Source organism: Platalea leucorodia (assembly GCF_965183815.1).
Source record: "Platalea leucorodia genome assembly, chromosome: 3".
Lineage (NCBI taxonomy): Eukaryota > Metazoa > Chordata > Aves > Pelecaniformes > Threskiornithidae > Platalea > Platalea leucorodia.
In genome coordinates this window covers 125029245-125044109 of record NC_138825.1, presented here as the reverse complement: position 1 = coordinate 125044109, position 14865 = coordinate 125029245, and the positions used below count along the sequence as shown (strand labels likewise).

The 14865-nt window shown below is 41.6% G+C and overlaps 1 protein-coding gene across 2 annotated transcripts in view; it reads right to left on the bottom strand.

Annotated features, from left to right (window-relative positions):
• The window catches only part of PINX1 (PIN2 (TERF1) interacting telomerase inhibitor 1), a 66551-nt gene that overhangs the window by 37915 nt on the left and 13771 nt on the right, over positions 1-14865 (bottom strand). For both annotated transcript variants that reach the window (XM_082306423.1, XM_082306424.1), the window contains one exon: positions 13622-13698. In XM_082306423.1, the coding sequence (XP_082162549.1) occupies positions 13622-13698 (77 nt within the window). The remainder of the gene's footprint in view (positions 1-13621; positions 13699-14865) is intronic.

Genomic DNA, 14865 nt, shown 5'->3' with positions numbered 1-14865 from the left:
GGAACCAGCAGCCCAAATGATACATTAAGTACTAGCTGTCAAAACAAGGGCTGCTATTCCACTCGACCAGAAGCAACCATTTATACAAACACTCCTGCAGGTAGATACTTCTTCACTTCTTGCTTGACCTCAGCTTTCCAAGATTCACCAGTCTGCAGGGTTACGTACCCTCGCCCTCAGTCCTGCAAATAACGTGATGCTCTGGAGCACACCCCCCCATCCAGATTTTATGTAAACAGCCTTGCTTTTGCAGGGATTTCAGAAAAGCCGGAGACAGTCACGCTTCAGGAATCCCTGAAAGTTTAACTAAGTTACAATGTCCTAAAACCACAATATAGCTTTTATAGGTACTGTGACTGTAAAGTTCAAAAGGTAAACAGGTAAGCAGATATAGCACCCTTCAAACAGCTCTTCTAGTTCTCCAGAAATAACCATCAGTTGAGAAACCAAAAATGTATGATATACTTTGCACTTACACATCCTCACTTATCATCTAAATATTTCAATGCACTTCATAAAGAACTCCACACTTAACACAAATTAGGCTAATATCACCTACATGGGGTACGTGAATCATCCCCAGATTTAGTGATTGTGAAACTGGGATGCAGAGAAGTAACTTGACCCAAGGCTGCGTAACCTGTGAGTAGGACAGCGGTGAAAGCGAAGCAAAGAGCCCTGACTCCAGGCTCCCTGTGCCTCACCTGAGCCACATTCCCGGGATCCACCGCGGGGGGATGTCCTCTGCAGACAAATCACCTGCTCAAATCCCTCTTGGCAGAAAAATGCCAAGGGGCTGAGAGAGAGGAGTTTAAAGCAGTGATTAATAGAAGGCTTAACAAGGCATAAGTGAAAATAGGCACATTTTGCCTTCTAACTTCTTGGTGTGCAAGTTACAACAACAAACTTCCTCTTCCAGTTGCTTGCTGACGTGGAAGATTACACAATTTTCTCTCATCACCTCAAAGGTTGGCCCAGCATTCTCACTGCTTTTAAGATGAAACGTAAATGAATGCCGAAGCTTTTGGCGTTAGCGCAGTCACAGATATTAAGAGGCTGAAATTAGGTCACTTCGGCCAACACGGAATCGCTCCCCACAGAACATTCATTCTTCGGTTCAGGAGGAGAAATGTTTTTAGGTAGAAGCAAAACTCGAGAACTGGATAACCCGACAGTCATGTGTTTCATTATATCACTGCCCCAGATTCAAGCTGAGTAGCACCAAAAGGTTTATATAAGCAGACTATTATGGTGGTCTTCATGGAACAATTTGAGTTTTGAACCGATGCCATTACTGGACAGATTGGGAACATCGAAAAGGAAGATACTTAGAAAACTTAATAACCCACTGGGCTAAATGCGTTGTTTACTGTTTAAGGACCTGATACTGGGACGAGCTGAGTCAGGCAAGCAAATAAAGATTTGAAGCTCTAAGATAATTTGAGAATTATTGGAGGAAACAGCTTTTGCTTGAATGTGACAGCGGTGGCATATAGAGTTAATAGCCCTCGATATGCTGTGCATCAAAACAGAATTCAAGAAGTTGTCTTTGCTGCTTTCTATGACACTTTTCATACCAAATTTCTTAGTGTCTTAATACATGAGTAGTTGCAGAGAAATTCCGCTTCTACTGCTATCCAGAAGACTTTACAGTTATTTTACTGAATAACAGCTAAACCTAGGAAGCGTTCCAGGTACCATGGAGTGTTTGGTACAGACTAAGGTGCTTTTCAAATACAGTTAAGAGTTAAAGAAATAGATAGAAGGTGGGGAGGATCAACAAAAAAACCCTGCTGCTTAATTACTTACACTGTTCCCCTTCTCCTCCTAGAATATATGAACCATATTCATAAGACATCAAACAAATATATATACACAAAGGGTTACCTGAACTAATAAATAACTAAAATTGGATTATTTTTTCCCTCATCTAAGATTTCTACTCCATTATGAGATACAGCGGTCTAATGAATAGTAATAAAAAAGCACCTGCAAGCTTGCACTTGACTGCAACAAGACATTTGTAGTAATGCCTATTTCTCTACCTACAAATATTCATTGCAAAACATACAAGTTAACTATTTTAAATGAAAACAATTTTTTTTAGAAATTTTCCAAAGAAAATTGATGATATTTTCTGTGAACTAGAAAGCATTTCCTAATTAGCATTAGCCTTTGACTAACTCAGTGCTACAGCACCTTTCTTCTACTCCCAAGCTTACAGAAATTTCTTTGCAAAAAAGTATTGAGAATAAATAATTTTCTTTCAAGTATTGAAGTACTGACTGACATTTAAATTCTTCAATATTCTGGAAAATAGGATTTTAGGGCAGACAATATTTTTGATCTTCTCTTCATTTGTTAAAAAACAACCTGTAACCCACCGGTGACACAGGATCTAGTTAGCCTGAGCTGGGTTCGATTCTGCTGCTGTCAACATGTCCCAGCACTCAGAAGAAACGAGCTCACGGCGAGAACAGAGCAGATTTAAAATAAATCCCAGCAAAACAGAAATAATAAGAAATAATTATCACAACTCTTCAACTCTGCGGACAGCCACACTTCTCACCCTCTCTCCCCTCTACTATGCACGGTCAAATCATCCCTGGTCTTGTTCTCTTTACGGGAGATTAAAGTTCAGTGTAAGGGCCATCTAACAAAGTATTAGTGCTTAACTTCAGCTGAGGTAAGCGCAAGCTGGTCACCTAAAGAGCCCTAGTGATTCTAGATCCTAAGGGACGTGAGCATTTTCTACCATCAGGTTAAAACTCATCTATGCAGAACCTTCTGGAGGTCCATCGCAGACTACAACAAACTTGCACAGAAATTAATTATCATAGACAGCATCATCTTCTGCTCCAAAGCCAGAACACACTTCAACTTGTCTTTACTAATAACCACTGGGTTCATATTACTGAGAGTCTGCCAAATTAAAACACTTGAATGCACAACCGATTTCCCCCAAGGAGAGAAAGAACAAACTACGCACAACGGACAGACGTCACATCCCTTAATCCAGTGCAGGGAAGAGTTCAGACACTGTTACATGCATGGAAATTTCAGAATCTGTACAGTACAGTACTCAAATGCTTTCCAACTCAGCAAAACTCAGGTTTACTTGAGCTCCCCTCCATTGCCTTTTCTGTTGCTTACTTCAGCTGTTAGACCCTTGCTTCCTTGCTCTCTCCTCTCAACAACGGACAATCTCACTTAGCAATCAAAATTAGACAATATTCATCCTTAACACCAAACCTGAGGTCCTTCCCAAAAGCATTCTGTGATGGAGAACAGCAAGCCATCATCATCAAGGTACTGACAACTGACATAGCATTTTAAAGACGATGCTAAAGCAGAGCATGGAAGGTACCTACTATCCCACTGCAGGATCATTTTCTCCATCATCATCTTCCTCTTTTCTTAACGGAGGGATACATGCAGTTATTAGAAGATGGTCAAATTAGTGACATTAGTCAGCAAGTCACATTTGCCTATAGATATATATGGCCACAACACAATTATTCAAAGGAAACACACTGGGATTGATGATAGTTTGCAGGGTGAGGCTGTAGACGTAGGAAAAAAACACAGACAATGGATTTCTTGACCTTGTCTTATTACTTTGAGAAAACTAAAATGAACTCAAATTAACTTCAAATTGCCAAACTTTTCAAACGTGTCATGCAGCTGAAGTGAGGTCAGAGAGAGGAGGGAGTACCTCGTACACTCGCGAGGTTACCCTGATGGGGAAGCTTACCATTAAGTCACACTCCAGCAGTAGGTGTTTCTCCTGATTGGAGAGGGGAAAAAAAGCAAATGCTCACAGCTGAAGAAAGAACAATTCTGTAGAGAAGGTAGAATATGGGATTGGAAGTGGAAAAGCTTGTTTCTTTGATTTTTAAGCACTTTCTCAGGTAGAATAGTTTATTTTCCTCCAAGTTCTGGTTTGCCTAACCCATCTGAACCAACTAGCAGTTTCATAATCAGTTTGATGAGCCAAAATCAGAAGACGTCCTTGGAGAAAGGTTAGACACCCTTTAATAACTAAAAGTTAGCAAAAGTAAGATTGTGCTATCAACATCCAATCCTTCTGAAGGCTATTTGAGTGGATCCGGCGGTCATCTTAGAGGGTAAAAAAAAAATGTATTCTATTCTGTGATTTCTGAGAGAGAACACACGCTGCTATTTTCCTCTCATTCCCACAGCAGTATTATTCCCACAAGATACCAATCCCAAATGCCATCTCACGCTGCCCCTATTCCTCACGCACAGGGGAATAAGCTCCGTTGTGCAAAGGACCATCACCTTGGCTCTCTGCCACACCAGCAGAAGGAAAGAGCACGCCGCATACTCTCGCGCCAGGACAGCGGGGCAGGTAGCAGCCTGCGAGATCAACTTGTTGTCAAGCACTTGCCCACCTGGCTTTAAAATCAACAGGAAGCCACCTGCTTAGTTCACACTTCCATATACAAATCCTGTTATGATAGGATCAAAAATGTACTTTTCCTTGTTTTGAACTACTGCAGTGGAATTTTATTTTTTTTTTTTTTTCAAGAAAGCTCTTTGATCAGACAAATATTTTTAAAAGGAAAAACAAAACAAAGCCGTCCTATAAAAGCGCAGGCCCATGACAAGGGCTGTTTGGGAGGAAAGGATACACATGACAAAAATAAGGTTAACTTCGTTCTCTAGTACCCAAGCCCGTATTCTTAGGTACTGGCGTGGTACTTTCTCACAGTACACACACAGTTTAAAAAAGGCAAAAAGAAAAAAAGAGGAAAAAGGAAAAAAAAAGCCCAGTAAGGATTTGGTTTGTGCACCCAGTGCACCCATTTAAGCAGCTATGCCAAATATCACTGTTTTACGGTTCCTTACATGGTTACACTGCTTTAACCCTATTTATACACCCCACGTGTAAGAGCAGTTCCGGATCACATTTTTATGCAATTTCATTTAAAGCTGAATTTCCTCCTTTTATTTTTTTAAACTCTCAGCGAAGAATCCCACTGGGGAACCGTCTTTTCAGGATAAGGTGTTATACAGTATACAGACGACAAAATTCAGTGTATGGATGCCAAAAGCCAGTATTAACTGAACTGGGTAAGATGAAGTCTTTTACCAACACAGACCTGCATCTCACTTCATATCTTTCCCCCAGTTATTTCATCAGACCCATTTATGGAGGTCAGCTTTGTTCATGCAGTGCCCGAGGACTGGATACGACCCACTGCACAGTCTCAGTATATTTAAATGACAAAATGCTATGAGCCGTTCTGATTAGAGACCCACTCAATCTCAATACAAAGCCATGACAGTGATTCCCCGCCGACCCCAGCTCTGGGGGGAAAAAAAAAAACCTGTCAGGGGTTTTTTTTTGCAATTCAGAAAACAGAAGAACTACAATCGTAATGAAGTTCTGTTTGGGCTTTTCCTCTTGAAAACTTTCACAGCCTAAAAACTCCCACAATGCAAAAAGCAAGGGCAGCAAAAATACACCTCCAAAAATGCAGTGCAGCTTTCACACAAAGTGTAGTTAAAAAATGACTAAGTTTTCTTGATATATGAATTTGTGGGTAAACCATTTATCAATGACCTGGTTACCTGTGCAGCAGAGTCCCTCAAGCCGAGGGCCATGTCATTCCCCTTTGACTGATTAATTAGCCAATCAAGGGATATTTTTCACTGCGAGGCATGATGGTTTATTCCAGCTAATGCGTGGTCTCTAATGGTAAGGCATTAAAGCCAACTCGGCTCTTTAAACCTATCGAAGTGACCAAAAGGGAAGGAGAGAAGATAAATCAAAAAAGCTCCCCCCAGTTTTGTTTCTGTTCCTAACAACCCCCCCAAGGAACTAATGCTGGAGGCAAGACTCTTCTCCAGCGAAGAGAGAAGAAAAAGCACCATTTCTTCCAGATCAGGAGATATCTCTTCCACTCCCTCTCTCTGCTGATATCTCAACAGCAATAATTTATCCTCAGTTGATTAACAAGGTGCTTATAGAATAGGCAACAAAACATCAATACTTTGCTCTTCCTCCTTTTATCAAAAGCACGACTAGGACACCATGCTGGGTAAAGTGATTTTTACCGGTGCTCCTGGAACAATCTCATCTGCATGGAGAAGTATTAAAAATATGGCCCGAATTAACACCTTGAGCCTAATTCATTGTTTTTCTGACTTGCTATATACGGTGTTACAAGTTACCAGCTCAGAGCAACGGGATTTTAGATCTACTTTATGCTAGTCTGTGCTGCCAGAAGATTTGCTCTGCTGGAGAGGCCAAAGAAGTAACTGGAGTTCTACAGAGGCAGTAAAAAGCCTTTGCTAATATTAACTTTGATATATTCAATTTAAAGGGTCAGAAAGTAAAAACAAAACAGGTGAGCACAGAAACCTGATGATATCCTCTAATCCTGATGCTGCAGAACTCGGTGAGCTCCCATCAAAGCCAGGGAGAACCAAGCCACTGTAAGCTGAGCGTTACCATTTCCAAGATCACGAGTCTAAAAATCTGTAGTGAGCCGTGCTGGTCACAGTAGCAGTGAACTAGAGGCTGGCAGAAACCTTCCTACTCAGAAGCAGGTTCCTGGGGATAAATTCCAAATGCATACAAGCACCGTTACATTGCCTTGCAGACTCTGCCACTAGGTCACCAGCTTCTTCCCGCTAACCAACCTTTAAAAAAAAAAAAAATGCTGCCTTCACAAGAAATGAGTAGGTCAAGAGCGCTGAGCAGTAATCCCTGCAAGAACTATGCAAGAACATAGCTTTTGCACTGAAACAGAATATATTCAGAATATAACTTTTTGGATAGGGTGCAGCTCACTGTTAGACGTCCCCTATGATCAGTGGGGAAAGAGGCACCTATCTCTAGGAAGCATTTGGCTTCGTACATCTTTATCATCTTTGGAGAGGGTGAACACCTCTGTTCGGGCCCCTGTGCTCCATGACTATGAAGGGAGACTGGAGAAGATGCCTAGATCTTCTACCAATAAAGTTCGGTGGGATTAAATCCCACCTTTTGTTACCTATGTTTTCCTTTGCCTTGATTCTTCGTAAAACGTTATATTCACTCTTCCCAATGACACATAACACATTACATACTTCTGTGCTGAAATGGTGAAGTCATATATAGGAATAAGCACCGTGCAGGTCTAAATTTTAACCCTAAATCTGACAAACTGTATAGCCTGGGGATACTTATAATACCTAAGCACAAGATACTCAGTGCCTCTAAAACCACAATTATTCTCTCTGACAATAAATGTATAATAAAAAAAGAAGGAAATATGTTAAAGACACTACCTCAGTGTTTTCCTACTGTCTTCCTCCGGAACACACTGACAGCAATTACATTTTTACTCTGATTTCTTAAGGAAGCAAAGTTTCCATAATCATTCTGCCATAATCATTCTGATGTACATTCATTTGTGTACATCATGCACTCCTTTCTCTCCAGCAACTTTTTAATCCAGTCTAACAGAAGCTTAGAGATTTCAAACATATTAAGACTCTAAAATATTTCATGAAAATAGGCAGCTGGACAGAGGAGGCCAACAGATCGGCATGCACATGGACAGGGATTTCGGCATGAGCTCATCTCCTTTAGTCACCCAGAACGCAAGCACAACACAACCACAGGAAACCAAGCTTCAGTACGGGAGCCGCTCACAGAATGACTTGTTGGGAGATGTTTTACTTAAACCAAGTCATCTTTGCCCATTCCAACGGGTCTAAAAGTGTTAAATTCATTTTTTTTTTTCTTGGCGTCACTTACGAAGGAGCTGGGATTTCCCTTAGGAGACTCTTCCACTGCCCTGCTGACATCACTGCGAGGAAGCCTGCTGAAGAGTAAGCTCGTGTCTTCCTTTTTCTAATTGAAGTTTTCACCCCCAGTACCATTCTTGGCTTCTGCCTACCCTGATTACTATCCCTTCCCTTCCTCTGTTCCTCCCTCCCCCTCACCCCCAGATATTTATAGGCAGAGAGGTCATCTTTTTCTGCCTCTTTTCCGAGATGAACGTATCCAGTTCCTCCACTCTCTCCTTCTAGGACATGCCCTCTAACCCTGACGCCCATTTTACTAAATCCTTTTGGACTCTCTCCAGGTTTTTGATGTCCTTTTTCTGTTCTGCTTCTCAGTCCCAAATACCTCATGCTAGCTGTGGTCTCCAAAGCAGAACGGCAAAAAACCTAAGTTAATTTTTAACTAATTTTTCTCTTCTGCAGTTTTTTGTTCCCCGACAGTGCTGAAAAAAGGAACAGAAAACTAATTTATACGCTACCTCTGCAACGGAGACTTCTGTCACAGGGAAAAAAACACAGACAAAACTTGCAAATTACCTAAAAGTCACAATCGTGAAACCCACAACCGTCAATATCGTGATCGGTATTTTGCAGAGAGAAAGTTGAGGTGAAGGGAATTACATCAGTTTACCCATAGCTTCAGTGAGCCCATGGCAGAGCCAGACTTTAATGGATTTTCAGTTATGTCCCTTAAGATTAGCCAACATGCTTTTCTGATAAGTGCTGGGAAATGTAAGTCAGTTGAGGAAGTTCTGCAAAATGTGTCAGAAGACAATTTCCTGATTTTTTTAAAAAAAAAAAAAAAAAAGAAAAAAAAGAAAAAGCAACAGGGTGGATAGTTACATTTCTAATGACTAACGCGGAAGAAATCACTGCAAACTCGAGACTTTCGGGCTACTTGGATTAGGTGGTTTAAGGGAACTTACGCAGGTTTACATCCAAGTTACAAAAATTTGGAGGAAGCAGATTACTCATCAAATGGCCTGAGACATGGAAGTGAGATGGAGGCAAAACATTCAGTTCTCTATGCATCTCAGAGTTATTACAAATGCACCAGCAAATCAGAATTACTCCCCCAGCCCCCAAAGTGAAATCAGTGCCAGAATCATGTTGTTCAGCAACCAAGCTGGGACCGTCTGTAACTCATTCCCAAATCCTCAGTCTCACTCAGGAGCATTTTCTCCAGTGATAAGGCTTCATCAGGAAACACAGCTGGATGGAGGAAGGAAATTCTGAGAAGCAAAAAAAATAGTGGGGGTTCCAGGAAGTTCAACCAGATAGGAACTAATGGAATTTGTTTTTCTGTCTCCCCAGCTCCCAGTATTCCTAAGCAAGTGAGAAAAATCAGAGGGAAAGTGGGGGCAAAAAAAGTCTGGCAGATCTTACCCTGCAAAACAGGTCCTCGCTGCAGGTCTCCAGAGAGCGTCATAATTACAATTCAATATTTTCGATCACTTACTCTCCCTGGGAAAAACTGCAGACGTTTTCAATTTAGGTCCACTCTGAAGCCCAGCCATTGTTTTCTTCCCCCTATTTTTTTGACTTGTATTTTTTTTTTTTTAAACAAAGGTCCCTGTGTAGTTTATTAAGGAGGTTTTAGTTGGACACATGATTTATCAAAAATAATTTTAGAAGTACCGTTATGTTTAACATTCAGGAGAATTAAAGGTTGCAAGTGCCTATGATTAGTAACACATATCCCAGAACCATCAAAACAATAGCTTAAACTAGTATCTCATCTTATTACTTCTAGACAAACTCCTTTTGACCCTTAGGGGCAAACAGCATTTCCTTCCATATCCTTTGCAATTCCACTCTTTTGCAATCTTTACAATCCTCTAGCCAACTCCCTCTTCCTTTGATAAGGTAGATAATCCAAATTTCAACATCCCCACTTACTGCAGCAGTGTCAGTGTGAAACAAGAGAAAAGATCCATTAGCCAGATCAGTCCCAGGCTACCGAGACAGTTAAAAAGTGAGTCTGAGATCAGCTTTACAGCTAAGACAGCTCAGACTAAGCTAGCACAAAACATCGTCTGCCAAAGACTACTCCACAGGTCAAGATCATAAAATGATTGCTAATGACGATACTAGAAAAGACTGAACACAACTAATTGGAACAGTGTCTCTGTGACAGTGTCTCCGTGGCATATCTGATTTGTTGAGACACCATTTATCACAGCAGCAGTTCAGAGGTGACCCATTTTTGACAAATACTTCAGAAGAGCTGGGATTATCTTGCTGGTCCAGAGACCATGTCACTTAGCCTTGAGCCCTTCCACTGGTTTCCATTCAACCATAAGCACAGATGGAGTCTCCTGGGTTTTGCTTTCCCCCGCCTTTTCTAATCTTTAAGAACAGGTTGGTATAACACAACACCAACCAACCAGCCAGACCTCGTACCACAGTGCTGACGAGCATCGACGTAATACCACTGCCACCATCTACTGCACGTTAGGCCATCTGTAGAAATAGAAAAGCTCAAAGGCTGTGGGTACAACAGCTCTTAGGCATAAGAGAAGCTCTGCAACTCACTCAGATGAAAAACCTGGCCATAATGCCATCAATGGCATACATCCTTAAGCATTTCCATAACTTCCACTGGGTCTCTGATGCCTACAGAACTGCAAATAATCACCCAACTGAGTCCATTTACAGCGTAAGCATTTTGTTATTCCAAAATGTTGTCATCTTCTGCTCTTTAAGCAATCTCTTTCATACATCCACTGAATGTTGCCACAGGCTTAAGTTGGAGGCTTTAAGGGAGGGAGATAGTCAAAACTCAGTTGGACAAGGTCCTGAGCGACTTGCCGTAGCTGACCCTGCTTTGAGCAGAGCGGTTAATCTGGAGACCTCCAGAAATCTCCTCCAATTCCAGTAATTCTGTGATTCTATGAAAAGCAGTTCCGGCATCTTTCCATGAAGTTACGCCCAAGATGGTTCTGATCCTGGACTGCAACAACTAGAAATATGGGAAACAGAATTACGCTGAATATCTTTGTCAAAAGATGACAACTCTGCTGCAAGCTGTGGACAGGTTGTTCAATCCAAATCAAATTTGTACTGAATGCTTCTCAAACTGCACCTCTGAAAAAAGAGGAGAAATCTAATACCTTGCAAAGAGCCTTAAAGATAGGACTTCAAGCTACAGGATCAATACATTACAGGTACTTCCTTGTATCATCTCAGCTGCAACTACAGCTGGGAACCTGCAATCAGAGTGATTGACAGTAGTGATTCTGGCACCTAGTAAGTATGGAAGCTGTCCTCATCTACTCTGAACAGGGACAGCAGCACCATACAACTGTTACTAACGATTGCAGGAGCTGCAATTAAAAGGGAGCGCAGCCTACCACAGCCTGAAGGCACACCCCAGGGCTCTGATGGACACCAGGACTCTTCCTACCTTATCTCTCCACAGGAACAGATATGACCAACTCACTTCCAGGAGAATGACAGCACTTTCCTGCTCCTGTAGTGCGCTCTCTGCCACATTATGGAAATGCCCAGAGCCTAGGGATTTCAGTGCAAACACAGACAGTGAACAGTACTGCACATCCTCACAGGGCAGTTCCATTTGTGCCACCTTAAGGACCAGGCTCTGGAACATGATGGAAAGGGATCATGAGAGTTCATGGGTGCAATGAAACGAAATTGCTCAGAGCTGGAGGGCCTGAGCAATGCATTTTTGTTCTGTGCAAACTCCACAGATCTCTGATCCATGAAGAAAAGGAGAGGGAGGGGAAAAAAAAAAAAAAAAAAAAAGAAAAAGCAATTGTGCTGCCTCTGGCTTTCTCTCCCTGTGGCTGCTTAGCAGCAGACGGTAGCCAGAAGACAACAATGCAGCTCCAAATTACATTACCTCCTGCCTGTATTTGCATGTGGAAATCTGGGTGCTTAACAGGGAACGGCCTGTGACTTTTTGCCAGAACCCTGAACCATTAGCTTAGTGTTCAGTGAGGCTGAAAAGGAAATCTGCACAGTAGCCATCAGCCAACCACTGCATCGGTCAAGGAATTAGCAAAAGCACACACAAACTTATACACCCTTCACAAGAAGCCATAAATGCATGTGATCTGCAGCGTCTATCAACGAAAGAACAAATACTCTGCAGGGTTAAGTCCCAGAAGCAGCAACAGCACTTTCAAAACTTATTTTTAGTTTCAAAAGATGCAGGACATGCAGAGCAAACAAGACCAGCTATTTGGGACAACTCATGGGTGGGCAAAATCTACTCCCTTAACCATAGCACTGTAAATTTGCATTAAATCCCAGTTTTTCTTGCTTCATATTGATCTGACAGCAAGGGAGCTTAGAAGTAGATCCATGGCATATTTAGGTGATCAGAAGTATTAATCAAGGGGGCTCCGATGGCGGGAGCTTACCTGCAGCATTTGAGACCTCTAACGGCTCTCACAGACTTGAAGTCCCCACATGCTTATTTTAAGACAGTAGTAAGTTAGGATGGGTTCTGTTGTGGCTGATGGCCTCCTCCCAAGCTCTTACCTTTCAAGCCAAACCATGTGATTTGTAACAAAGGTTCATACTGTTTTTCACAGTGGCAGACAAGACAGGACAGTTCTTCATTTGTTTAAATTTCTTCTAACCTCCCGGTTTAATTAACTATATTTTTGTAGTTTAGAGAACAGTACTCAGAAAACAGACTTTGACATTCTTCTCTGTCCTACCAGTAACTTTAAAACCTACAGCACATTCACTGAAATTGTAATACTATATGGGATAATGGCAAGATCAAATCCTTCAAACTGTTCAAGACACCTCACTGACGTATTCTTTATTTTATAGTAAGTTTTTTCCAGTGAAGAATCCCCAGTGGATCACTATTTGTTCTTCACAAGCTCCCTTGTCATTCTGCCTAGCATCTACACAGCTACAAACCTTATATTACTTCCACTACTACCCAGGATGTCTTAGCACATTCCTCCCAAAGTTCACAGTGGCCTTCAGTGAAGTTACAGAACAATTTTCAAGAGTACTGCACAACGAACAAGGACTCAAACACATACAAGGTATTTCAGAAATTTCCATTCTATTTCAGGCCCAATCTTTCCCTCCAACTACAAGAGACTTCAGAGACCTCTGAACCAACAGGACATATTCATTCATGCTTTGCCAGATGTTATCTTTTCCAAAGAATTTCTCTGGATACATTAGTCATGTCGCAGTGTAAGTCTGTTATTTAATATACTGATATAGCAGGCCTATTCTCTGCAAGTGTAAAATGCTAACGAATACAAAAATAAAATAAAATAAATGCTGGTACAAACCTTGATCTCATTACACAAGTTGGAGAAAAGTCTTCTCATTAAATATTCACCAGTGTTCAAGCCATCTTTGAATCCTTTATTCAAAGATAAGCAAGACTTGGCAGCTGCTCAGCCTTTCCCAATTCTTGTGAAAATAAGGGCAGTTTGCTGAGTTTAGCCAGCGGCTGCTGAACGTCAAATTTTATTTTGGATATTTATGCAACTTCCAGATCAAAAAAATTGATCTACTTTGTGATGTGTATTGCCTAACAAGTGTGAAATTAAAATAATGAAGATTCCTAACACCAAAGAATTTACATCACAATAATTCATAAAAATATGTATTAAATTCACCCTTTATTTTCTAACGGTTCAGAGCACAGCCCTCCACCTGCAGCCTTCACGTAGAAAGAACAGTAATTTCACAGGCACTCACTCCTTGCTTTTTATGGTCATGTGGTAACCTCATCGGCAGAAAGACACTCCAATATGTTTTTGTTATAAGGGAAAATACGCAAGGAAACAAGAGAAAGGTGAAGCCTCCTGTTTACCTGTGTCTTCATACTCTTCTGTCGCTTCCCAAATATGCAGGACAGATCATCTTCACTGCGCGAAGAGAGATCCTTACCTGGAAGGGGTGAGGGGAGGAAAAAAACACCACAATCTTCACATCTGGTGATGACAGGTACATTTTGATAACACAAACTGTGACCCACCGAGGTAGAGAAATTGGTTTTGGAGGTGAAAGAAAATCAGGGGAACATTAAAGACACTAAATGAAGGCTGACCATGGCTCCCACATGCGGTAGGAAGTATGTGTGCGTAGAGGGAAAGGCTGGTCAGGAGACAACCACAGCCTGCTGGTGTATGCCCACAGGGAAACATGTAAGAGCGGCTTGTTTCCCCCTACCTGACGCTGCAATTGTCATAGCAAGATGAGGGAAGCAGCCTGCGCTACGCTAAAGGGAAAGAAAAGTTGCAAGCTTCTACACACGAGAAAAGTTCAAGGAGAAACTGCACATCTTCAGGTTCTCATGAGAATTTCCCATCTCTGACAGAGTTACAGCTCCTCCATTCAGTGAAAAAAAAATATCTATCTTTACTCAGTGGGGGCTTTTCTTTGATTCATGAAATTGCTTCTGAAAAGCAAAACCTCCATCTCTGCAACACACTGGATTATTCCAACTTAAAACAATTTCAAGGGTGAAGCAAAGATTTCTCTGAGTTCCAGTAGGGCCATTATTCCCATCTGACTGCTGTGTGGCTACCTGAGTATCAGACACGGAGCAGGGAGGGGGGGAAAAAAAAGGGTGTGACGTGATATTCTGAGATACTGGCAAAAGTTTAGCCAATTCCACAGTGCAGAAGCCTTTATATTGAGTTGTCCACAGCTTGTCTCAGAAAGTTCTTTATAAAAAAAAAAAAAAAGCAGTCAGCAAAAGTTACAGAAACAAAATTAGTCCAGATAGGCCAACTTACTAGGAGTCTGCTGGGGTCCTATTCAGACTTGACTGTCTGATTCCAAAATCACTGACCTCAAAATGAAACTAAGCACTTGTAACAGACAAAAAAAAAAAAAATCTGACTATTCCACCTGTTTCTTCTTCTCAGGATCCTTAACTGCCCACAGAGGGTAAGCAGACACATCAGCCTAGAGGAGAACGTGTTACCCAACTTTCTGGTGTCTCACTGTGCAGGCTCTAGATGTCCTTTCCCAAGCAAACCCGATGAGACCGGTGGCTGTTTTCAGCTTCATCTTGGCCAAGGCTTGGAACATGAGGCTTACATTCCTGCT